At 40.5% G+C, this 25625-nt stretch overlaps 1 protein-coding gene across 4 annotated transcripts in view; it reads right to left on the bottom strand.

Annotated features, from left to right (window-relative positions):
• The window catches only part of col7a1 (collagen, type VII, alpha 1), a 62040-nt gene that overhangs the window by 6772 nt on the left and 29643 nt on the right, over positions 1–25625 (bottom strand). For 3 of the 4 annotated variants that reach the window (XM_034869959.1, XM_034869963.1, XM_034869961.1), the window contains exons 53-110: positions 25558–25602; positions 25345–25416; positions 25163–25207; positions 25038–25073; positions 24849–24890; positions 24650–24730; positions 24453–24488; positions 24304–24339; positions 23160–23240; positions 23011–23046; positions 22331–22402; positions 22149–22193; positions 21737–21772; positions 20209–20244; positions 19586–19690; positions 19428–19493; positions 18957–18992; positions 18830–18865; positions 18692–18739; positions 18557–18592; positions 17316–17441; positions 16923–17132; positions 16802–16837; positions 16638–16682; positions 16400–16516; positions 16225–16296; positions 16019–16063; positions 15171–15206; positions 13911–13946; positions 13780–13824; positions 13651–13683; positions 13458–13520; positions 13296–13331; positions 12699–12779; positions 12493–12561; positions 9406–9441; positions 9163–9222; positions 9008–9052; positions 8887–8922; positions 7167–7202; positions 7023–7082; positions 6781–6906; positions 6620–6691; positions 6331–6366; positions 6182–6241; positions 6020–6064; positions 5305–5340; positions 5129–5164; positions 4790–4846; positions 4607–4678; positions 3514–3585; positions 3350–3385; positions 3165–3245; positions 1894–1947; positions 1570–1623; positions 1392–1454; positions 1248–1310; positions 988–1104 (exon numbers count right to left, since the gene is read on the bottom strand). In XM_034869959.1, coding sequence (XP_034725850.1) covers positions 988–1104; positions 1248–1310; positions 1392–1454; positions 1570–1623; positions 1894–1947; positions 3165–3245; positions 3350–3385; positions 3514–3585; positions 4607–4678; positions 4790–4846; positions 5129–5164; positions 5305–5340; positions 6020–6064; positions 6182–6241; positions 6331–6366; positions 6620–6691; positions 6781–6906; positions 7023–7082; positions 7167–7202; positions 8887–8922; positions 9008–9052; positions 9163–9222; positions 9406–9441; positions 12493–12561; positions 12699–12779; positions 13296–13331; positions 13458–13520; positions 13651–13683; positions 13780–13824; positions 13911–13946; positions 15171–15206; positions 16019–16063; positions 16225–16296; positions 16400–16516; positions 16638–16682; positions 16802–16837; positions 16923–17132; positions 17316–17441; positions 18557–18592; positions 18692–18739; positions 18830–18865; positions 18957–18992; positions 19428–19493; positions 19586–19690; positions 20209–20244; positions 21737–21772; positions 22149–22193; positions 22331–22402; positions 23011–23046; positions 23160–23240; positions 24304–24339; positions 24453–24488; positions 24650–24730; positions 24849–24890; positions 25038–25073; positions 25163–25207; positions 25345–25416; positions 25558–25602 — 3429 coding nt within the window. Of the gene's footprint in view, positions 1–987; positions 1105–1247; positions 1311–1391; positions 1455–1569; positions 1624–1893; positions 1948–3164; positions 3246–3349; positions 3386–3513; positions 3586–4606; positions 4679–4789; positions 4847–5128; positions 5165–5304; positions 5341–6019; positions 6065–6181; positions 6242–6330; positions 6367–6619; positions 6692–6780; positions 6907–7022; positions 7083–7166; positions 7203–8886; positions 8923–9007; positions 9053–9162; positions 9223–9405; positions 9442–12492; positions 12562–12698; positions 12780–13295; positions 13332–13457; positions 13521–13650; positions 13684–13779; positions 13825–13910; positions 13947–15170; positions 15207–15487; positions 15524–16018; positions 16064–16224; positions 16297–16399; positions 16517–16637; positions 16683–16801; positions 16838–16922; positions 17133–17315; positions 17442–18556; positions 18593–18691; positions 18740–18829; positions 18866–18956; positions 18993–19427; positions 19494–19585; positions 19691–20208; positions 20245–21736; positions 21773–22148; positions 22194–22330; positions 22403–23010; positions 23047–23159; positions 23241–24303; positions 24340–24452; positions 24489–24649; positions 24731–24848; positions 24891–25037; positions 25074–25162; positions 25208–25344; positions 25417–25557; positions 25603–25625 lie in introns of all 4 variants that reach the window. The other variant, XM_034869960.1, reaches the window with a different exon arrangement.

Here is a 25625-nt window from a genome sequence, read left to right as displayed (position 1 = left end):
AAAAGCCAAACAATGTAATACATTAAAAAGAAAATTAAAAAATACTGGTTTTGGTAAAGAACAGGTTGACTCTAGGTAGTGTCAAGTTGACAAAAAAAAGGTGCACCCATCAAAGAGAATCCATATGGCCCTGCTCTCCTGTCGCCAGCTTACTTTATTTAAAAGATGATGCAGCAGATGTGCCAGCAGGACCCATCACATTGTCAGCGATCATGAATCAGTACACAGAAATCACACGAAACGAGCAGTCAGGTGAAGAAGAAAGACAAAAACAAACTACGCAGAAATAGAAAGACTTTTCTTTTTATAGAAGTATTGCATCCTATTCTTGTCTAAAACAAAAGATGATTTGTGCACTCACATAGTTACAGGCTACCTACCATTTTTCTATGTTTTTGTGTCTAAGTGACTGATGGGAACATCTATCTTTGACATTGGTCCAGTATTAAGCAAGTCGGCAGCGGTCTTGCTTAATACTTAAAATAAAGGATCTTACTCTTTAACAGAAAGGTTGACGTCCCTTAGAAATTCTTTCCATAATATTGTCAGACACTTAGAATAGTAATCAGAGCCTGTCAGTGGCAAAACAAGCACTTTTGTAAAGGTAAATACAAGCTGGGCAATTGCTCTATTAACTTACATTGTAGCTTGTTTCATCACTGCCGACTGCAGGGATCTTGCTAAATAATGGACCAATTTTAAACCATGTTGTTCCCATCTAGGAAAATAGGATCTAGGTTGAAAACAAACGGTGGTTAACTTTTAAGCAATTGACACTCTTGTCTATTCTTTCTTCCAATATAGATTATTTTTCTTTGCTAGATCAATGTAAAATGTGTGCACAGTCATAACTGATGGTGCAGCCAATAGCTGGTGTAACAAGGGCTTGTTGAAACATCATATTCTAATTCATATCTTTCGAAGATCTCTTTCCCCATACATGTGAAAGAGTGTAGAATGAGCTCAAGCAAAAGTAAGGATAGTCACCTTTTGTCCCTGGAGGCCCTCTGGGCCTTTTGCACCAACTGGTCCCTGAGGGCCAGTCAAGCCCTGGACCCCATCCGCTCCTCTGGGACCAGGAGGACCAGGTACGCCAGGCGTGCCCTACATGAAGCACAGAGACAGTTAGTCACGGATCTCAAGGTTTCCTGTAGTTGTGAAGATGAGCAATGTTGTGCTTCTGAGTACATCCATTACATGGTGATTAGATACAGCACGCATGCACACACTGCCGTACAGAAACTCACCCGTTCGCCTTTCTCTCCCTGAGCTCCTTTGGGTCCTGCAAGCCCGTCAAAACCACGGTCACCCTGCACAGACCAAAAACAGTGGTTACGCTTCGTATTTGAACACATTTAGAGTTAGTTAAGAACAACTTCTTCAGTGCATACCTTGGGACCGACTAGTCCCTCTTTCCCGGGGGTCCCTGGGGCCCCAGATGGTCCGATTTCCCCCTGGAAACACACACAGATGCCACACATGCCTGTAGATACCCATTCTTAAGGAGCACACAGAGGCATAAAATACACCACAAAGAGCCCATTTTTCTTCCACAGATATTACTCATACCTGTTCGCCTTTTCTTCCTGGTAGGCCTGATCGTCCATGAATACCAGCATCTCCCTGAAAGCCAACACTTAAAGTACTTAAGTACTCAAGTACTCACCACGCAGTACATGACTCATACATGTCTGACTCATTTGATGTATTTAAGTTTAAAGTATTATCAGAACAAAAAGATACAGTATCTAGCTTCACACACAACCAGCTATTGTGAAATGTAAACATGCTTCCATTTCTATGGTTACCGTTTCTTTGGGTTTTTATTCTGTCCAAATAATGAACAGTGTCAAAACAAATTGGGGGGTCTCTATCTATCTGCCTCAACCCTACCTTTTCTCCTTTAGGGCCATTGCCTCCACAAGCCCCCTTGGGTCCTCGGTCACCCTGGAAACACATAAGTTAATCATTGACAGAGCCACATGAAGAGGCTGGTAAAAGGGGACAAATGCTCTGAACCAGCGGGACAGAGAGACCATCCATAGACACAGACAGTACTCCAGCACTTACACACACAGTTAAAATGACCCAATTTGTCTAGCAAGTTCGAAACCGTGACTGATATGACGCAGAATTGGGTTCTATCGTCTCCTGCTAACGGGAGTTAAGAGCTTTATACAGTGTATGGATAAGACACATGTTATTACAGCTGCAGAGGACTCAGAGTGTCTGGTCCAGTTTGCTAAACCTACATGTACATTTGATGGCACACTGGTATCTTCTTTTTAAAAAGGCACACAATGAATCTGGATAGACGGACATAAAGTTTATAACACAGTGTTTCTTTGTAGGCTAAAAGTGGCTAGTAACTCTTAAAAACTCTATTAAAGAGTAGCAGTACAAGTCTGAGCGTTGTAATATCATTTGGATTACCTACATATCATTTAGAAACTAAAGATACAAAATGGTCAACCAACATATTGCACCATTGTACCTATCTATGGAGATATCCTGTACTTCAATGCTTCTCATTCTACTTTGTTGTACCATTCATTTTACTACATGAAAAAAGTAGGCTGGACCTTACTGTACACTCTATCATTCTTGTTTATAAATGTATCCTACTAAAACTGCGTCACTTCTGTATGTCACACCTTGTCTTCAATTTAAAACTGTTCACAAAACCAGACAGCTAATGACATTGGAAAAACTGCCTTTCAGAATTTTCCACCACGAAAACAGAACAAACTTGGAAGGAATATTTTTGACATTTTAGGAAAGACTATTAGTTTTAAAGATCAATACCACTCTCATACCTGTGCAATAAATAAGAAGCTACTGCCAGCAGTCAGTTAGCTTAGCATTTAGACTGGAAACAGCTTGCCTGGCTCTACGTAAAAGGTAACAAAAGTTATCTGCTACTATTTCTTTGCCTTGACTTTCTTTCACAAAGAAATAGCCGGGCACATATTATGACACAATTTGTATTCCCCCTCTGCAATCATATCAATTGTATGTTATTTTCAAGTTGTGACTGTGAAAACACACACACACACACACACACACACACACACACACACACACACACACACACACACACACACACACACACACACACACACACACACACACACACACACACACACACACACACACACACACACCTTGATTCCTCTCAGTCCGACAATGCCAAGTTCTCCCTTTTCACCCCTCTGCCCCAGCAGCCCATCTTTTCCTGGTAAACCCTGGAAGTAAAAACAGAAACCATGCCTCATTCTGTCCACCAAAGAGAAAAAACGACACATAGGGAATGTTAAATCTGTATTTGGATGGAATTAAAATCACAGACCGATTCACCAGGTACTCCAGGTTGGCCGGCTTCTCCCTGCAGAGAGACGACAGAATTACAGTAATCAGCGCAGTCAAAGTATTAAGTGTACTTACTGCGTCTGGCTTTGCTATTAATTATGACACTGGTTTACGTTATCACATTATTATCCATGCTCATCTTACCTTCTGTCCACCAGGGCCACGGGCACCCGGGAACCCAGTGGATCCTCTTTCTCCAGGCTCTCCCCTCAGACCCTGATGTCAAATATACACAGAAATATGCATATTGATCCTTTGTAATGTCAATACAGTGACAACTTATCTTGGGTTTTGGTTACTGCACTTTACGAGTATTGTTTAAATGTCATCTTTTCCTGGTTGTGTTACAGTAAAGTGATTCAAATTTGAGTTAAATAAACAATTGATAGATCCACGTTAGTATTGACAATATTTCATCCACCTCTAATTCAGATTAAAATGTAGAATGGCTATAACCAGACCAAGCCAAAGTCAATAGATTTAAGATTGAGCATTGGTCTGGGGAGTCTGCTCTGTGTTTTTTTCTGCACAAGAGGCGTGACCAACGGGCATAGTTTAAATGACTCTGTACGCAATTGGATGGTCCTTCAACCAATCAGACCAACGAGCCGGGTGAGAGCGACAGCGGCATCAACGGGTGGCTGCGCTTTGGTGGCTGCTCTGTTGAATGTAAACAAGAAGCTGCTTGCTCGCTTCTCTATTGTCATCGTGTTAGACCCGCCAATAGCGCACCAGGTAGATAAGCCAGTTTGTGATTGGTTCCCGCAAAATTGTGAACTGGAGCAGGAGAATTAAACGTGCAGGTTTCCAGACCGAGCTGCAGGGTGAAACCAGAACGCCGGGAGAGTGGGCGGGGTTTACCAGGTCTAGATAAAAGGCTCACAATGCTAAAACAGCTAGTCAATTAAGCAATTAAGAAAATTAATTGACATCAATTCTGATGGATTAGGGTTAGTTTTCATTTTGTTATTGAGCAAGAATTTGCAAACATTTGCTGATTTCAGCTTTTAAAATGCAACAAATCTTTCTCCGTTTCCCATTAGTGGAAATTGAACATCTGCAAATTGACACCTTGGATTTTTGAAAAACCAGGAGGAAATTTTTCCCTATTTTTGGAAATTTCCTTCAAAACGTATTTGTCAATTCCTCAGAAAAACAATGAAATAAATAAATACCAAATGATTATCAGTGGCAGTCATAAAACTATTACAGTATGTCCCGTCAAGAAGAAACGTACCTGCTCCCCTACAGGACCCTCTTGACCCTTCACCCCCTTTTCTCCCTGCACGCCTTTGGGTCCCCTGTCACCCTAAAATAAAACAATTGGGACATCCACAACAAGCAAAACCACATATACTGTACAGCGTAAGAACACATTTTACTATAATCAACATTTGGAACCATCCGGATGTTCACTGACTGTTTCTCCTTTGTTGCCCTTTTCTCCAGCAGGTCCTCCCACCAGCACAGTGTCCCCCTGTGAGGGACATTACAGCTGTAAACATCTGGCTTCTCCCCAAAGCCAAAACATCCTGTTACCTTTTCTTAAGCAGTGTCACTTTTAGTATCACAGTTAGTTTACATTGTGTGTATTAAAATATTCTTCCTGTTTTTCACCAAAAATAAGCTCTTAAAACAGACACTATGTCTTATTTCCTTTCTCCCTTTTGTGTCAATGTCGTCTTTACAAAAACAAACAAGTACATAAGCAAGACAGAAAGAAAAAGAGAGCAAGCAGTGGTGAAGCTTATACACACACCTTCTCTCCTTTGTCACCTTGCAGCCCCACGTCTCCCTGGAAGAAACAAAGAGATTGAGAGCAAAGCATTTGATTCACGCGTGTCAATTTTATTCACTGCTTGACATGAGTAGAACACTCGGGGGACACAGCTAGCATGACGACACAAACATGGGAAAAGGACCAGCGGTATTCACCTTTTCTCCCCGAATACCACGAATCCCTGGGGTACCCTGATGAACACACAAACACACACTCCCATTGTATATGGCTCGCTGCAGAAAAAGCACTATGCATGTTTCTATCTTGGTTGAACAATAAAACTGAAATCACAATGTCCTTGTTCCTCAGGGTGAACAGTTAGATAAATGGTCAGCACAGGTTGATCTTGCTTTGAAATAATGAGCACTTCAACACAATAGGGGAGGACAAGGCCAATTGAAAATTTACAATTGCTTTACAATATAATACATTGGGTCCTTTATGAAAAACAGCTCTTCCATTATAAAAATAAAGGTTTATTCATGTGTTTTTTATGCCTGCATACAGACTGCCTCTTGGTGAATTAGGCATTTTGGAAAATACAACACTTGGCACAAAGAAACAAATCCCAGTCACAAACGTTTCTGTTCATCCGGACCTTCTTCTAGAGTATTATTACTCTCGAAATACTCTTAAGGAGGGACGGAATTTGTTAGTTGTTTGTACAAAACGGTGATGCTATAGCAAGAGGAGATTGCAGGTTTTGTTCCTTTGTGCCAAGTTCATGTTTTTTTCTTACGCACCTGCACAGAATTTCTTTTGGATGTGCGAGTCGTTTCTTCAGAAAAATACAACATTGAAATTGACTTCAGTTGCTTTGTTGGTTTACATAATGTTCCTGAGTGATGGATAAAAAGGAAACACTTTTACCGTTCCCCCTCTCTCCCCATCCAAGCCAGGGCGGCCCTCCTCTCCCTAAGACATGACAGACAGATAGATTTGAGGCACTCAAATACCCCAGTTTCCATCATGCAGAGACAGATTCATGTTAGATGATATCTTCAATGTTACTTTGGTGTAACAATGTCTTACTCTTGGCCCTGCATCTCCTCTCTCTCCTCTGGGGCCGGAGACCCCGACACCAACCTCCCCCTGGCAACAGAAGTAATATGTACACCCTTTAAAAAATACATTAACATCTATGCAAGTAGACAGAACTGTGTGTTGGCTTGAATAATCACCTTGTCCCCTTTGACACCATTGGTACCAGGAGAGCCCTAGAAAACAAAACATTGGTTATATAAATCATCACCCATCTATTTTTGTCAGTTTCCCTTTCTCTGTCAGACCTTTTCTTTTTTTAAACTTGATTATTTTATTTATTTTTTACATATTACAACTTAAGAAAACCATCCATAAGCACTAACCCAACAACAATCCAGAAGTCCAGCTGCGCCAAAGTCAAGTCTAAATATGGCCTACTTTTAGATGAAGCTAGCTACTAAATCAGTGTAAAGGATCTGAACTTACTGCCTGTCCAGGCGGTCCAGAAGGACCAGGGGGTCCAACATTTCCTGCACGGCCAGCAAAGCCTTGGAGACCCTGAAAATGAGATGTCAATAGTTAAAAATCAACCATATATTATCAAGACAGACAGCATATGGTATTGTGTAATCAACGGCTCAACCAACCCTCTCCCCAGGTGGTCCAGGAGGTCCTTGTTGTCCAGTTTCTCCTCTCAGGCCAGGTTGCCCAGCATCACCCGACTTTCCCTGAAGCCCCGGGGGACCAGCTGGACCAGGAAGGCCTGGATCTCCCTGTAATTAAGTCACAAGTTAGGTTTTGACCTGTGTCAGATCTGATAAATCACACTAACTGATAAGAGAGATAAAAACATAGATCATCCCATGCTTCCCCTCATGTTGTTACTCACCTTTAAACCTTGAGGCCCAATCCGACCAGGAGGGCCTGCCAGTCCTATGCCCTTCTCTCCCTGGAACACACGTTTTGTCATAACTGTCATATGCACTGGGTTTGATTTTTAATCAAATTTAAAAATAAAACAAACATAGCATACCTTATCTCCTTTTGACCCAGGGGATCCCTGTGCCCCCTGTGTGAAAAACAAATATGGGGTGTGAAAATAAGAATGAATAATCAGGGATCTTTTTTATACACATACCAATAATATATTATTGGAAGGAAAACAAACATTTATAATAAACTTTTTTTTTTGCAGATGCAGTTTGTTTAAATTGAGTAATAAATGTCTGCACCCCAAATATCTGTTATTTATTCAGTATTATGCAGGTGAAGACACGTTCCATAAGTATTGGTGAGTCCGGCTTGGTTGTCATTACACTAAACATGCCGCGTTAACTTCAACAACAACAAATAATCAAAACCTTCCTCATCAGAGGAGCTTGGTCTGAATTGGTCTGTTTACTGTTTTAGACAACTGTACAGACTTAGACAGCTATAGACAATGTTTGATTAAGTTAAAATTAAATAATTGGACTGACTTTAATAGAGAAAAAGAGTTCAGAAAAAAATACTAATTTTCAATCCACATCCAAGTCAATCCACTAAAAAATAACCAGGATGAGTAATGAGACAATTACTTCACAGGCACTCCAAGCAGAAAGCGGCTAAATATCAATATGCTGCACTTGATGATTTTAATATAAAATCCTGCGCTGGATGTTGAGCAGTTACTCATGTCAATACGGTAAAAACAAGCAACCCCATTTATATGGCAGTAACAGCATATTGAGCTAACAAAATATTTATCAAGGATGTTCTAAGCTATAATAATAACTACCTGGGATGTGACGTCAATAAGTATGTGGAGCGGCCTGGTACTTTTATTATGTAATCTGGTAATCTGTTGTGTTCTAATCTGTGTATGTATATGTTTTGTAAAACCATTTCTGTAACATTTTATAAAATTTGTGTGCAATATGTTTACATTTTAAAAAATTGGCAAGAGTACAGCACTTTTACTGTTTCATCAAGATCATGAAAAAGTAAATATAAAAAAGGCTTAAATAAAAGAACACATTGGCTCAATAACTGACTAGATACTAGACTAGACTGATACTAGTTCTTCTGAATACGTAAATTCAAAATAGACATAATCAAGAAGTTAACTCTTTAAAAATGGTTAAAAGTTTTAGTACACAGTAAAAGTTTTAGTCACAAAATATTTATCAAGGATGTTCTAAGCTATAATAATAACTACCAGGGATGTGACGTCAATAAGTATGTGGAGCAGCTTTGTACTCTTATGTAATCTGATCATCTGTTGTGTTCTAATCTGTGTATGTATATGTTTTATAAAACCATTTCTGTAACATTTTATAAAATGTGTTTGCAATATGTTTACATTTAAAAAAATTGGCAAGAACACAGCACTTTTACAATTTAATCAAGATGATGAAAAGTAAATAAAACCAAGGCTTAAATAAAAGAACACATTGGCTCAATAACTGACTAGATACTAGACTAGACTGATAATAACAAACGGTTAAAAGTTTTAGTGCATGTACAAGCCAGATGTTGCCTAGTAGACAGCTTGTCTCATTCTGATTAAATTAAATTACACAGTACTAATGGTAGCGTAATGTTGACATTAAACCTTCACTGACAGATGATAACGTTAAACCATTGGGAACAATGTGAAGATACACAAGGTACACAAAAAAAAAAAAAAACACATTCAGTAATAGAACACGTGAGAGTCTGTAAAAACAAATACTCCAGACAACAAACATTGGCAGTGGAAGCTGATTACTTACATCATCTCCAGGCTCCCCTGGCTCACCATCCACTCCCTTGTGTGACGACAGACAACAGGATGTGAATATGTTGTTGTGTTAACTTGAAGAATGTGTTGCTCTGCAGCATTATGGTACTCACTCGCTCTCCTTTGTTGCCAACAGCACCTTTGTCTCCCCTGTTACCCTGAAACACATCAGTTAAACGACACGCGCTAATGAAAATTCACTTGACATTTTACACTTTCTCGTGGCACTGGCTGACTAGTTTTCAGTGCTAATGCTTTGGTCACTCACCTTTTCTCCAGGTAGGCCTCTCTCTCCAACCGTGCCTGGCAGTGTGGCACCATTAAGACCCTGCATCAATCATCACCAGGAAAAGTGATGTCAGCTGCATTCAGCTACTCTGTTCTGCATCCTCGAATATATTTTTTAGTCTTCCATTTCTGGACTAAGCTGCAATTACTGAAAATGTAAACCACTCAATGGGGAGAAGTTAAGCATATCAATGTAGCTTAAATGCCTTTCACAGTGACTCACACTTTCTCCTTTAGGTCCAGGGGGTCCAGCCAAAGCCTGTAAGAGCAGAATAATGAAGAAAATAATAGGAATAATCTGTGCAGCATAGTAAAGGTTGTTCGTGAAAAGACGTAAATGTGTACTTAAAAGCCTTGGTATTCAAGTATGATATAAGCCCAACCATAAGCCTTTCCATTTCTGGAGGATTAAGAGCCTTAATGTATTTGGCAATGACAGACTTTTCCTCTCTGTACTTAGAGTCTTGTGTCATTAATATGCCTATTCAATTGTCCTTGACAAATCAAGGAAAGATCCGCTGATATTCAGACTGTGGAGCTGGAATATGTGACGTAACTATCTTTGTGAGTGTGTGCATGTATGTGTGTGTACAAATGGTGGAGCTGCTGAGCAGATGGGTAAAGTGTTGCCCAATTATTTATCAAACAAGTGAACTCCCTGACAGTGTCACAATGGCTCTGTCCAAGGTGCTAAACCTGGAGCAGTCAGCAGTGCGGGAGCTGTTCGAGACACTCATTCATGTCAACGGTAGAAACAGCAAGAATTGCAGCGAATAACGAGTACAAAACAAGCAAGCTATATCTTTGTGTCTTTTCCTTTGGGCAGTGCTTGTAAACAGTGTCTGGAGGAAAAGACAATAGTAGTGATCATTCCCTGGCAATGAGGACTTTATACTGTTGCCTAGTGGTTAAGACACATACAATGTTTTGGGATTGCAACATCCCTGGTTCAATTCCAGCTGGGGAACCTTGTTACATGTCATACCCCTCTCTCTGATGAAAGTTACAATAAGATCCGAAAAAAAGACTAATATAATATAAATGCTTTTGAAGCAATTCTAGCTACTCTAGTATTTAGTATGTGTGCTTAAGAACAGCTGCCATACATTTGATACAGCCCATAGAGGTTTCATGCAAAGGAAAATGACAAAGTTTTACAAGTAAACATTGTCTGTTTGTAAAGAGCAACAAACACTACTGGAAACAAAAAAGAAGTGTAAGAAACTCTTTTCAGACAACAACAAAGCTGAAAAGATAGAAAATATGTGTTATAGTTAAAAGTTGTTGTGGATAGATATTGTGGAATATGGAGCCTCTTTCTGTGGTTGAATGTGCTTTGGCTGCTTAACTGCACAGCTGAAGCTTTTCTACATACTCTGAAACAGCTGTTCCACATCTGTACAAGTCAACCACTGAATTCCTATCAAAATGCTGAGAAAACATTGCAGTTTTCTGTTAACAGCTAGTAAATATGGTCATTATGAAATCTGGCAGCAAACCTGTTTGACTCAAGTTTTGCATTTAAAAACTGCAATCCAGGCTCAAACGTTTGATTGCTCCCGGCTCAGACAAGGGGGAATGTGCACCACAGACAATAGCAAATTAAAAAGGCCATTGCATATCATTTTCCAGGATAAGGGTAGGTGCAATCAAAGGTTACTAATAGATTGCATTTAATGTGTTTGATTGGTGTTATATCTGCAGGGTAATGATATTGATGTTGTAAATTTAAGAAAGTTCTATTAAGCCATGTCTAATAAAAAGAACAGAGATGATTGTGACTGTATGTGATCTAATAAGTCCTGCAGAATAAAAGTTTGGAATGTATGTGACCTTCTCTGTCATTTTCAGTCACTGATCTGAAATGTGGCTTAATTGAGATCCTCATCAGCAGAATTGGCACATACTTTGTCATGCTGAGCCAATCCCTATTTACTGATGTCTGCAGTCATTCAAAGACAGACAACTGGCTGGCAATAATATTTCAGTGTCAATGGTAAGGCAGTTTCCATTTGAAGGCTAAGTGGCGCTGACAAATCACTGTTGAGCAGAGGCAAGACTTACTACAAGATACAAACAGTATGAACTGATACAAGACAATCCCAAATCCCACTTGCAGACAGATATTCCAGACGTGAAAACTCATATTACTGGATGAGCAAGTGCCAAAAGATATGCTCTCAATAACAGTCGTATAACAGAGAAATCCCACTGAGACAGCCTGCACTGGAGGATGGCGCTCTTGTTGTACTGCCTAACCCCACGTCAAAATACCCACCAAATGGCAAGGAATGTTTACACTAGATATTTAAAACACTTTGTAAAAAAAAAAATGTGCGTGTCTCCTAATTCTGGCTAGCACATGCAGGATATTGACAGCCCAGATTTGAGCTGGAGTGGTTTGGACATGTTTTCACCAGGAAAAACTAAATGCATAAACCACACCTAAACATGTCTTAGGTTAAAGAGTTTATAGCTGACCCTATTGATTGAATTTGTAGAGGCAAAAAAAGAAACAGAAATGAGAGCACAAGCCTTATTAGAGATACTTGCAATCTTGTGAAGCCACATCCTCCTACAAAGCCTACTTTTGTTAGGTCTGTATGGCAATGACAACGAAGATGGGGAACAACATGAACACACCAAAATATAATGATTAAAAGGCTACTCAAACCGTATGATGGCACTTTAATTTTCGGACCATGTGGTATAACTCCATCATAGCACGATGTCAGTGTATTTGACATTGCTATGAAGAACAACATTTCTGGATTAAATGACTCTTAAACACTGAACAGTTCTGCCTTGCCCATTGTACTTACTTTACTGGATTTGACTAGGGGTTACTGATGGATCGCCTCATTAACAATACATGTCTACACTCTGATGTGAGCTGTTTGGAGAGTTTGTCATGTTCCTCTCCCTTCAGCCTCATGGCTCACACCGCTAATGCCTACTCAGAAATATCAAAGTTCCAATATCAGTTCATAGAGACAGTGAGCAGCAGCATATAACCAACTAACATTGGGACTCATGACAACATTAAGAAGTGTACACATTGCAGGGGAAGGTCTCTGGAGCACCATTTGGTTTACAGACAACCTTTGGTGGGCAAAAAGCAACTTGACCAAGGCCCTAAAGTAAGAAAACTTAGGAAGCACAGTAGGAAGCTAATTATAGCTCTACAGAGTTTTTATTTTATCACTTCAGGCAGCAACTCATTCTGTAGCTGGGATCACATCCAAAGAAATGGATTTCATTGACTGTCCTCTTAGCCAGAGGCTTCTCCCTAGATACAGGATGTTCTCACCTTCCCTGGGGGGCCGCTGTCTCCCTGCTCCCCCTTTAAGCCTGCCTGGCCTGGAGGTCCAGCAATGCCCTAAGGAACAAATTACATAATGCCAACACGGGATGAGGAGGACTTGATAAAACAGCCCAGTCCACGCTAAAGACTACATACACAGTTGACACAAACAGTAAGTACATGAACAAATTCACACCCACACCTACACCTACCTGCTTTCCTGGTAATCCAGGTATTCCATCTTTGCCAGGCACACCATCTCTGCCAGGTACCCCTGGTTTGCCTGCTTCACCCTGAGAAGCAGAATATTCAATGTTTAATGAGTGTGTAACCCACAGCATGTGCAGTCATGTTTAGATTTGAGTGCACTACAAAGGTTGCAAATCATCTAAAAAGATCATCCGGTGGCCAATTCACCTTGAACACCACAAATAATCAATTGATATGGCCCAGTTTTACACTTATTTTAGACTTTATTTTAATGTTTTTATTTTATAATAGTCAGATATTATTACCCAAACAGAAAACCGTTTTCAATGACAATGAAACGGTGACAAATGAAATGGTTGTAAAAGAGTTGCTCACACAGTCAGTAAACATGACATGCTGAGAGGTTTGCTGGTTGTTTAGTTGTAGCTACAATCAAATGTTCTGAAGCTGCCATTTGTCACCAGAGCTTGGTACATATTTAAATACCTTCCCATTTCAGTTGTAATTGAAATTTATTCATTCATTCTTCAATTTTACAATTACTCATTGTGCTCCCCAGTGCAGCAACAGTAGCAGCCAGATCAGGATTGCATACTCACCACCTGGCCTGAGAGTCCTGGAGGGCCTTGTGGACCCTGCAGGGAGAAATGCATTTGGTGGTAAGAAGGACCACAAAGTGACACACACCATGAGATGAAAAGCATGAGAAAGTGTGAAAGCAGTTGTTTTTTTCCTGATGAGAAGCGGTGAAGGACACTTACTACAGCTCCGGGGGTACCTGTTGGTCCTGGCAGACCTGTGCTCCCTTGGGCACCCGGAGGACCCTGCAGACGGGAGAAAAAAACTCACACTGCAGATCTATTCTACAACTTCACTTCTAGATTGAAAAAAAAGGTACTAGGGCAATTCAACCTATTGTCTACAAGATGTAAAATACCAGTGAATTAGTTTTACCTGGACACCAACACCTGGCTCTCCTTGATTCCCCTGTGACAGACAAAAACCTTTTAGGACTTTGGCCAGAAACAAAAAAGAATATCAGAACACTTGTAACGGTAGCACACCGATATGTAGTCAACTCACCTTCACACCTGAGGGACCTGGAAGCCCGTTGGGACCCATTGGGCCCTAATTGAAAACACACAACATGTAAACTGCTGGTGCTATGAGTCTGTGAATGTTTATGCATGCTTTGTCAACAGTGTGATACTTACAGTTGGCCCCCTCATGCCAGTCTCTCCTGGGTTTCCCTAGAAGCAAAATAAAAGTCACATACAGTATATTCATCATCAAATTCTCACTGCACACAAGCAACAATTTAATTGACTGTTTTCACATCTTGGAAAAACGTATTCAATTTCTTGTTACGAGTTAGATAAGGACATTGATAGCACTCTTGATTTCCTGAAGTCTCCGCTGATTGCTTGGAAACCTCAATGATTACAAAACTCTACACCCAAAAAAACTCAACTCAAACCAGATTGAACATGTCAATTAGTAGGCTCTAGAGGTGCGGGTAGGCAAATTCTGTGTTACCATTGGACAGAGCCAGGTTAACTGCTTCCATTCTTTATGCTAAGCTAACTGGCTGTTGATTTCATACCTAACCAACAGATGTGAGAGTGGTAATGACCTTCTCATCTAACTCTCGGAAAGAAAAGCAAATAACTGTATTTTCCAAAATGTCGAACTATTCCTTTAAGCAACATATTTATGCATAAATATGTTTTAAAAAATTAAGTTCTTAAAAATAAATACATTCCTTTATGTATTCATAATAGGACAACACGGAGTTTACATAAATAATACACAGACTTGTCACTGATTGACAAATACACAAAAACATCTGGTGACAACAGGTAGGACAACACAAACACAGATGATCAACAAAGAGACACATGGTTAGCTCTGAAAATTCAGTGCAGTGAGAAGGATAAGCACACAACAGACAGCAGGCACAGCTGCATGCACGATAAGCACACTCAAGCGAATAGACGACAAAGTAGTTTTTGGGAGTACCAAATACCCAATTTCGTTCCCCTCTGCTATTTTACACTGAATCCTGGCGAGAGCTTCAGCTCAGTCAACTGACTTACTTTCATTTCCTCCAACAAATCAGCAGCAAAAGTCAAATTTTGAGTTTCACGCGGATGCTTTTGGGTGGTCTTGATTCATATTTTATGAGGAGCCGATCAAGGGGTGACTCTTATCCCAGGCCCCAGGTTCCAGAATGATGTTTGCATTCAGATTAAAGAGGTGACAGGTGATTTTCCTGGGAGTTACATGACGATGTGTGGATCCTGGTCACAGGTTGTTCTGGTCTCTTTCAAGCTATTCCCTGTCTAAACTAACGCCCATTGGTATCTCTAATGCTTTGGTCCATTCCCCTCTTGGATCCAATACCACAGGGACAGGTTTTCCCAGCCCTCCCTCCTCCAGAGCTCAAGCATGCCAGCCAGCAGCAGAGAACCTACCGGTCTGCCTAGAACTCCTGGGAACCCAGGCAAGCCCTGGAGAGGATGAAAGACAGAGGAAGGTGGATGACAGTAGGGTGGGGTGGGGGGGGGACAAACAACACAGAAAAGGAAATGGACAGAGATAAGACAAATATGAGGAGAGAGGAAGTAAGAGAGTGAGGTGTTAGCCGCACAGCTGCAAAAGGTTACGGTCTAAAGATCTATGAAGCCTCGGCCCAAGATGGGAAAAAGAGAGCTCCATCAGCCAACCCAGTGGTTTGCGCTGAAGATCAAGCCTAAGAGGAGGGCCCTTTGCCTGGTTACTGCTTACTCACTGGTTGACCTGGTGGACCAGCTTGCCCTGTTGGGCCCTGCTCCGACATGGAGGGAAGGAAACACAAATTGTGAGGATGTGCTTAATATACCCCTCCTTTCCTTGTTTAAAATGTATTCCTGCACCCGATGATGCAATCATGACATACAGCACATAATTTGTGTTTGATCACTGTGAATACTATGGTAAGAAAAAAGATGAAACCTGAATGTATCCTTTGATGTTAACTGGAATCCTGCTGGTTTATTATTTAATTTCATTAATAAAGACAAATATGCAATAAGCAAGAATAGTATTAATTCATTATTAACTATAAATGGTAGACTATAAATATAGTTATTCTCATAAGAAAGAAAAAAAACACACTTACCAAGTCTCTTGAAAGGCATATTCACTAAATAATAACTTATAAAGTGTCTCTACACCAAAAACATAATTACTATATCATGGGCTATTAGAAAAACAAAAAGCACAATATTGTCACCTTCACATTCAGGCATATGACTTCCAGTGACCAGTACTTCACACTTACCGGTTTCCCATCTTGACCAGGTTTTCCTGGTTCTCCTGGTGTTCCCTGAAATGACCAAACACAGATAGCATCTAAGAAAAGTTTTTAAATAGTTTTGCAACATGTCTTGAGTATAATAACAGTCAGATCAAAATCAGATTTTCATCACTTTAGAAGTCTGTGATTATCACAGTGTTCTAATAGATTAAACCTGAGAGCCAGCTCACCTGTGAGCCGTCACGTCCTTTTTCTCCAGACTGTCCTCGGTCTCCTTTATCACCACGAGATCCTGCAAAACCCTGTAAGACACATTCAAAGTAGCTCATTTGCAAATTGAATTATGTTGCTGTGAATGGCAAATCAACATGACATTGTATTATTTGTATCATGTTCAAATCTTACCCGTTCTCCTTGAGGCCCCGGTGATCCTGCAGCACCAGGCTCTCCCTTTTGTCCCACAACTCCTGGAGGGCCTCGGACCCCAGGTGGACCAATCAGTACCGAGTCAGCAGATGCTCCCTACAGTACACACACAAACACACACAAAGCTTATGAATTCCATTCTATGTTCTGCGTATCTTATATTGACAAAATTTTAAATCTTAGACTGCATTAAAAGCGAGCATTAGAAGGAGTTTACCTTTTGCCCTTGTGGGCCGACTGCTCCCGTTTGGCCCATTGGACCCTGAAAACAGAAGAAATTCACAGTTTGGCGTGGAAATGTTTACATAAAACAAGAATTCTTCTCACTACCTTGATGTGGAAGACCAAAACAAACAATGTCAATGTGACACAACCACTTACAGCTTCTCCTTTGTCACCTTTCTCTCCTCTCTCCCCCTGAAATACAGACAGATCGTATTAGCAATCATGTTCAGTCTATTAAAAAAGTCTTCATTTGTTTACCCAACTCTCCTCAACTCACCTTCTCTCCGGGTCTTCCAGCCTCCCCCAATTCCCCAGCTCGCCCAGGAACTCCTGGTATTCCTGGTTTGCCTGACTCTCCAGGTTGCCCTGGGGGTCCTTCTGGCCCTCGCTCTACAATGGCTCTACCTGGAGGACCAGTTGCTCCCACGGGTCCTCGCTCCCCTTGATCCCCTTTTGCTCCTCTTTCTCCTTGAAAACCACGGGCACCCTGGTGCACAACAGGAAAGAGATAACAAATCCAATATTTAAACTGAATTATGTTGATTAAACATTTTAATAAGCATCAAAGTGTAGTGAACCATCTGGACTTGCTATGATCTTCCTGCTGGCTTTCATCAAGTTTTTTTTTATCTTTTCTGTAAGCTTCCAAGATGCCCTTAGTCATACTTACATCTGCACCAGATGGTCCTCTCGGTCCTTGTTCGCCCACGTCTCCTTTTTCACCTTTCCCTGCCTTTGGCACTGTAGGAATCAGTGGTACGTCCTTCCTGTCCACAACCACCTTCAGATCAGACACCTGTGTAGAGGGAGGAAAGGGGGAAATGGTTGGTAAGAGCTTCATAACTTTTGGCCACAGGTGCCTTTCTGTGAAGTGTAGACATCAGTTAAATATCAAGTCAATTAGATTGTATCTCAGTAGATGGAGAATTGTTTGTAATCAGTTTCTATTTTCACATGCTCCATAGAAGTCCAAAAAGTTGCACAAACACTCTGAAATAGCTGGTTGTACTTGGGGGATTTAGATAGTTTTTACTGCTAAGGAATACTAAATGAGGTTAGCAAACTGATCCACACTGTCAGTGTGACGTTATACTAAAAATATATCTAAGAATTCTCGTCTGTCATTGGTCACGTCTATGAAATCACGCCCCACTTAGTGCTGTGTGTTTAACTATTGCAGTCCATTTTTTATAATGCCCAATAAACCAAGATCCAGTCCTATCTTTGACCATTAGAATTTCATTACTGCACTTTTACTGACTTGAAAAAAAAAGAAGGGATCTTCAAACTAATTGACAAGTTATAAATACATACAGAGGCTGTAAATGGCACGATGACACTTGAAAGAACAAAAAGGACACTGTGCATAAGTTCCAGGACATTTCCATTAGTCCGTGCAGTTTGGTAAGATATTCATCCAAATATCCATTATAAATACAGAAATGATAACTGTTCTAATGGTAATCATTAGTGTGTATTTTTAATTAACTCCACAACACAAATTCATTTAGATATTTAAGATATGACTAATACACATATCTGACTACTAACCTGGACCATTCAGGTATAGGGTTAGAGTGAGGAAGTATTTATTCACACATTACAAGGTGTAAGGCTTTTGGAAATAAGCAGTGATCAAAAGTGGAGTCACTGTGTAGGCATTACTCTATCAACACAGGCAGACATTTCTATCTCAGAAAGGACGCCAAGCTAAACCCTGCTCATGTTAAAATCCAATGTGAAGGCGTTTCTCACACACACGCACAAACAGACACACACACACACACACACACACACAAACACACAAACACAAACACTTTAATGACATGCAATATTGAAGCCTACAACTTTAAAGGCTCAACAAACAAAATCCATTCATTTCCAATCTTAATTGTCTGGCAGTCCACATACCAGAATGCCAAAGTTGGCCAGAGCCTTCTGTACATCCTGGTAAGAAAAACAAACACCAGTCAACAGAGATGAAAAATATTGACAACAAATTCAAGTCCCAGCTGAATCATGACAGGTGACGTGCTGACGTCTTACCACTGGTGTCCCAGGTTTGCCTGGGGCCCCGTCCTCTCCCGGGTCTCCCTGCCAACAACAGGCAAGTGTCAACATAAAACAAGTGAAACCTCACTCATGTCACACTTTCAATACAATGAAGATTGAATATTAACTTACAGCATCACCTTTGAGGCCAGACGGACCTCTTTCCCCCTGGAACAAAACAAGTGAGAAGGTCAAAGAAACAACTAAGTAGTTACTAATCTAAAGCAGACTGAGCTCTATACAGTTATCTATGACTTACTCTGGCTCCCACAGCTCCAGGGATCCCTGGTACGCCCTGAAGGACAGAGCATGGACAACGATAAAAACATCAACAGATAAGACTGTGTGTGGAGGGGAGGGGGGGCACACTGGGACAGATGTAGATAAAACAGACATCTTCGCTACTACATGTGGCAGAGTGATGCTGCTGGGGACAACAGGATCACACAAGAGCTAGATATCAGCTCGAGCTTTCTAGCTGATGTTTCTGTAAAGTGACTTTTTCTATGATAGTATGCCAAAATAAACAATAATATGAAAACATAATTATATGCAGAGGATTTTATTTATGTTTATAATGTTTATTTATCTTCCATTAATGCAATTTAGCCTGTGGAAGCCCATGTCATTCAGAGCACAATACGCTTCTGGAGAAGTACTGACTGTAATATGCATCTAATGAATGTAATTAACAACAATGTTAAAATGCTGCAAAGTCATGCATGCTCACAGGGGTTCCTGGAGGCCCAGGCGGGCCTGGGATCGGCGCCGCTTCAACTCCTTTAAAATACACCACCTGAAAAACAGGGACAGTGCATTGATGAGTAAACATGACAAACTATCATTTCCATTCATTATATATTTCAAATTTGTCGATGTTAACTGCACCTGTCCAGGGGGACCAATGCTGCCGGGTACTCCAGGAGGCCCCGCAGGGCCAGAGGGTCCGACAGGCCCAGCAAGGCCCCCATCTCCTTTCTGCCCGTCCCGGCCCTGGAAAACACATGCAATTGCACAACTGAGACTCTCTACACAGGGTGACTTCACTTGCGCTATACTAAAGGCTGAACTATAAAATCAAAGCAGGTGGCCGCTGCCACCCCTCCACTGATGTTCTAGAGATAATTAATGTGAATTTGCACATGAAAACAGCACGCTGACATTTGGTGCCTCCCTGGATTCCTCTCAGAAGTGGCTCCCTCTTAAAGGCTAGGCTTGATCATGAGAGGCTGGTGAATTGATACAGCTGCTTCTGAGAAGCCTATTGATTCTGCAGTGAGTGAGAGTGTGATGGTAATGTCAATGTCAGAGCAAACTACAGTTGATAAATACACACTTGAGTGGGAAAGTGATGAGTAGAAAAGAAGGGAGGACAGCTGATGTGTAATACAATTAAGTCAAGGATCGATACAGGAAGCAGGGGGTGAGAGAGGACAGGACAGAGCGTAGAAATTAACCGACAACAAAACACAAAGAGATAATGATATAAAAGGAGATTTGGAAAAACTGACATCTCTTCCAGCTGCTCCTGGTTCTCCTTTATCACCCTGCAGATTAAAGACAGCAGAGTCAGACTGACAAAAAAAAAAAAACAGACATAATAAGCATAATCTTCACAAACAATTTTCTAAAAAAAGACCCTCATTCTACCTAGCTAAAGTATTGTTTGATTTAATTTTTAGTTGGTTTGATGTTTTTACTTGAGGTGTGTCCAGTATTATTCAAAGCAATGCAGACACTTCAAAATAGGGCTGGGCAACATATCGATATTATATCAGTATCGTGATTGGATACTAGATATCGCCTTAGATTTTGGATATTGTTACATGGTAATATGACATAAGGTGTTGTCTTTTTATGTTTTTTAAGGCTGCATTACAGGAAAGTGATGTCTTTACCTGAATGTTCTAGCTGCTCGATTTGCCTTTAGCGCCATTAAATAAACATTATTATGATCATTTATCACAAATCTTTTTGTGAATATTTTGTTACAGCACCAAATGTCAACCCTACAATATCGCTGCAATATCCATATCAAGGTATTGGGACAAAAATATTGTCATATTTGATTTACTCCATATCACCCAGCCCTACTTCCAAATAATATTTACTACTGGTGTCAGTTAAACGTGTTATTAACAGTGTTAACGCAAACCCATTTTAACGTTGTAAAGATTAACGTTCTTTATTTTCACATCCTGTTGCAACAACTAGTAACGTTAGAAAAAACTACAACTCCACACCGGATCTAACTAGACCGGAAACAAAACGGCATTTTGTTGCCTGTTTGGCATTTTGCCAAACGGACATTCCGCACACACTTGTTTGGGTTTGCGAGCCGGCCAAAGAGTCCTAAGGTTACGTTTTGGGTCGATGACAAGCGAGAGACTCTAAAATGGAGGCCAATAAGATTCTGATTGGAAAGCGGAAAGTTCGATTGACAAGACCAAAGTGATCTGTGTGTTTTGTCGTTGTGAAATGAGCTATAATCGCAGCACGTCCAATCCGAAACACCACTTGATGGCCAAGCACACAGCTGATGCAAATTCTCCGCCCCCTCGTCAAAGTATTTGTTTCACCCTTTGATTTATAACATTCTCACTTGGAGCAGTGAATGACTGTGCCAAGTGAGAATGTTACTTGTGAAATTGAACTCTACGGTAGGCTGTAAGCCAATGTTGCTTTCAATTTTAAAAAACGTTTTCCCAAATAAGGGAAAAAAGGGACAAAAAGAAATCAAGGGGCATTTAGAATAGATAAAAATGTGTGATTAATTGCAAGTTAACGACAGTAATGCCATTCAATATTTTACTCGACAGCACTAATATTAAAAATAACTAGCATTTGATCAAAGATGCTACACTTTAACAGACCATTTTACATGACAACATTCATAAGAGGATATCAGGGGCAAAAGTTCATAGATTTGTCAAATAAATTTGTCAAAAAGCAAAATGTTTCTAGTTAAAAAGAATCCTAAAACCCTAGTTACCTAAACCTCTAACGGTCAGTGGCAGATAATGGTATAAACTGACAAACCTTTCTCCCATCTTCACCGGGCACACCATCCTCACCCTGTAAGACAAAACAAAATGCATTACAGCCTCAGACAAACAACAAACCGAATAATGGCCGGTCTGCTGCAGGAGCAGTAAGATAATTCAGTGCCACTGCTTTAGAGCCAGCCATTATGCAGCAGAGCCTGAAATACATGTCCTCACTGCTTTATTGTTGATGCCATTACCATATTAGAGAATGATGGAGAGACCTGCTGCATTAAACAAGATTCATATTCTGACTGTCAGTGTTCACAATAAATATCAAATAATGTCAGTCATGTCACTATAAACACAATAAATACAATAAAATGTAATGCACAATAAAATGTGCATTGTGTCATATTGCAGTATGTCAGGGAGAGAGTGTATTACATTCAAGAGGCTAAAGTTACCATTTTTCCAGGAGAACCAGGTTTGCCGTCTTCACCTGCTTTACCCTGAAATATAACAAGGAGGACAACACTTGACTGTAAATACGGTTGAAAAGAGACTGAGATGTAAAGATACAACAGAATGGATGACACTGACTGAGAGACACCTAAAGACAGAAATAAAAGTGTGTGTGTGTACTCACAGGTGTCCCTGCAGTGCCTGGAGGCCCGACAGGCCCCGGGGGGCCCTGTTCCCCTCGAAGTCCTGCTAAACCCTGGTAAAGAAAATCAACACACAACACAGCAAATGGTTTAATCTCACTTTTATTCACCATAAATGACTGCTAAAATAGAACAGATTACTTTTAACACTTGGCAGAATGACAGTATCGACAACTGCTATTTTCTAGATGTACAGCAGCAGTTATACAGCTGTTGTGTGTCTGTCCCATCAAATAGGAATAAGGAAAATAGAAAAAGACTAATTTTCTTAAACGGTGGGTTGAGCAGTTGATGACTTTCAGAATCAATACTATGGTCAATATTACATAATAGTTTTCTGTAAACTGAAGATGTCTCTTCCTAGTCTGCTTATGCAACTGGCCACAGGAGTGAAGACTGAATTTTAACACCTCCATAGTGCCCTCTGCCGCACATACACAGAAAGTGCACATAAGTGACTGCAATTCAGGGGCAAACTTGTTTACAGAAAAGGGTTTTATTACAGAATAAGGAAAATAAGGATAATCCTGAAATGAAAAATCTGATACTAGAACTAAATACAAATCTCACTACGGAAATGAACATTACACAAAAACATCAGCAATTATTTATATTAATATGATTACTTATAACTAATATAAATCACGGCATGTTATCTCACATCTCTTCCAGGATCCCCCTGTTTCCCAGGATCCCCCTGTAACACAAAAAAAGAAACAAGAGCATTGTATCAGGTAGACATTCTTCACCAAGTAAGCCTCTAAACATGTTTTAAAGTTTGGGGGTCAAAGATGGCATAAACTGAAGTACCCTTTGACCCGGTGGTCCAGCAGCACCTGGTTTACCATCCAGACCAGGACGTCCATCTAACCCGGACGTTCCCCTTTCTCCCTGATCACACAGATGTTTATGGTTAGAAAACCACATTTGGTCAAGTCATATCAACTTATTCATAGAGCACATTTAAAACCAACCTTGGCTGGACAAAGTGCTTTACAAAGTTAAACATTATGTTATTAAAACAAAAGGAGGGCACAGTAAAAATATATACACAATGAACATCATATAAACAACACACTTCTATACAAATGTCCCTAAACTAAATCATACGTCAAAGAATAAAAATGTGTTTTAAGACGAGATTTAAAGATCTCGACAGTAGAGGAAGACCTAACATGAATGGGAAGTTTGTTCCAGAGTCTCAAAGTCTAAATTGTAGGGCTATGTGAATTTTTAGCTATGATATCATAAAAATGCTTTGCTTTAGATGCTCGATAAGGCGTTGGTAGGATACCTGGTGAATTCTCAGTATCTCATACGACACTTGCAGTTAATCTGTTTTTCTATTTCCTCTCTGCTTTTCTACACTTTTGTCTAAAGTAACGAGTCTCACTGTTAAGCCAAGGTTGGGCTTTGACTTTGGGTCACTTTAGTTTAAAGCGACAGTGACAGTGGTATTAAACCAAGTAACTAGCTCATCTGTAGAGGGAAAGGCAGAGGTTATATCTGTAGGGCTAGCAAAAGGACAAGCATTGAAAGCATCAGGAAATTGCCTAGCAGTGGACAGGTTTGAAAAAAATCATAGGTTTATTGTCAGATAGACTAGCAACATCCAGTTGAATATTTAAAAACAGGAAAGCCTAATAATAAAGCTTATGACCAGGTTTTTGTGTGGGACCAGTAACAGACTAACAAACTGGCTAACTAACGGCTTTTTTTACATTAGAACCTAGAGAAAAAGAACAGTTTAAGTTACTCAGTTTAACTTTTGGCTGTAAAGCTTTACGCCAGCTCCTCTATACTTCATCCTACTGGGAATCTACTGCGTGGGAATGCGGTGGAATGAAGGACAGCGAGACCTGCCAGTTTATTTATGTTTCAATATTGATAAAATTCAATGGGTCAGTTGAGTAGGTGACATTGTGAGGACCAGCCACGCTGTTTTATTTCAAACCTTCTCTCCAGGAACTCCTCTTTCACCCGTGTCACCCTGGAAACATTAGAAATGAAAATGATGTAAATGTGTAAGAAAAGATTCAGGTACAGAATTTACAGATATTGAGTTATGAGAATTGAAAAAGCAGTGACAGAAAGCAAACTCACTCTTATGCCTGCAGGTCCCCGTTGTCCCTCAGGACCCTTTACAGACAGCAGGGAAAGAACAAATCACAAAGGAGCATCAGTCTTGCATACAAAACAACAGGGAAAGGGGTCAGCGTGCATAGAGATGCACATACTGTATGGTGGCTATCCGATGCTTGCAGAAGCATTTACAAATTGCAAGAATGAGGTGTACTCACTCGTAGGCCTGGGGCTCCGGGAGTCCCCGCTTCGCCTTTTAGACCTTTGCTACCGTGTTCTCCTGGGTCGCCAGCATCACCCTGGAAAATCACAACAGTTCTTTGTTTACCACAGTGTGTCTGCAATAACTACCGATAAGACTGGAATTTTGGGGGAACTTATTTCAACTCAGAAGTTCTTCACAGGTACAGTGCATACCTTCTCTCCTCTCTCTCCTCTCAGGAGTCCCTGGACGTCTGCCTGTTAAACGGAACAAACATGTAGTATCAAAAAGGGTTGGAAGACATTCTTTCAATGGTAAGAAGATGCTGCAGACTGTAGTTCCAAACTCTAGTTTGCCTATTAATTGTCATTATGGTTCATTTTACAGTACAGTGACACACTCACCACTTTTCCTGGTGGTCCTGGAGGCCCCTGGGGTCCCTTGAAGACAAGATTGAAATATGTGAACCCACTAACAATAGATGTAAAGTTATATAAGCACTGTGTAAAAAATAAAGCAGACAACAAACCATTTCTCCTTTCTCCCCTCTCAGTCCCGCGGGTCCAGGGCTGCCCTATGATCAAAAACAGATCAATAAATATGCTAAGCAGTTGACCTTCCTTGATGTTTCTTCTCTCAAGGTTTCAGTGGAAATCCACTAGAGCCTATTTAAAAGCTATCTGTATGATGATATATAAATGAGCGCCTCACATTTCGTCCCGACTCTCCTGGGTCTCCTATGTCTCCTTTCTCTCCTGCTCGGCCTGGCTGACCAGCCAGTCCCTAATGGGGTGTAATCAACAATAAAACCTTAGGTTAAAACTTTTCATTGATGTACCATGATAGTTTCAAAACTTTAGTTTTAGTATCAAAGTTTTAGATTAAAAACTTGACAGTAAAATGTGTCAAAGACACGTGCCCTACCCTCAGTCCTCTTTCTCCGGACTTCCCTGGGAGTCCAGACTCCCCCTGATGAAAAGCAAGTTTAAAAC

The sequence above is a fragment of the Etheostoma cragini genome, chromosome 4 (assembly GCF_013103735.1).
Source record: "Etheostoma cragini isolate CJK2018 chromosome 4, CSU_Ecrag_1.0, whole genome shotgun sequence".
NCBI classification, from domain to species: Eukaryota; Metazoa; Chordata; class Actinopteri; order Perciformes; family Percidae; genus Etheostoma; species Etheostoma cragini.
Note: the sequence above shows the minus strand (reverse complement) of the source record. Positions and strands in the feature narration are given on the sequence as shown.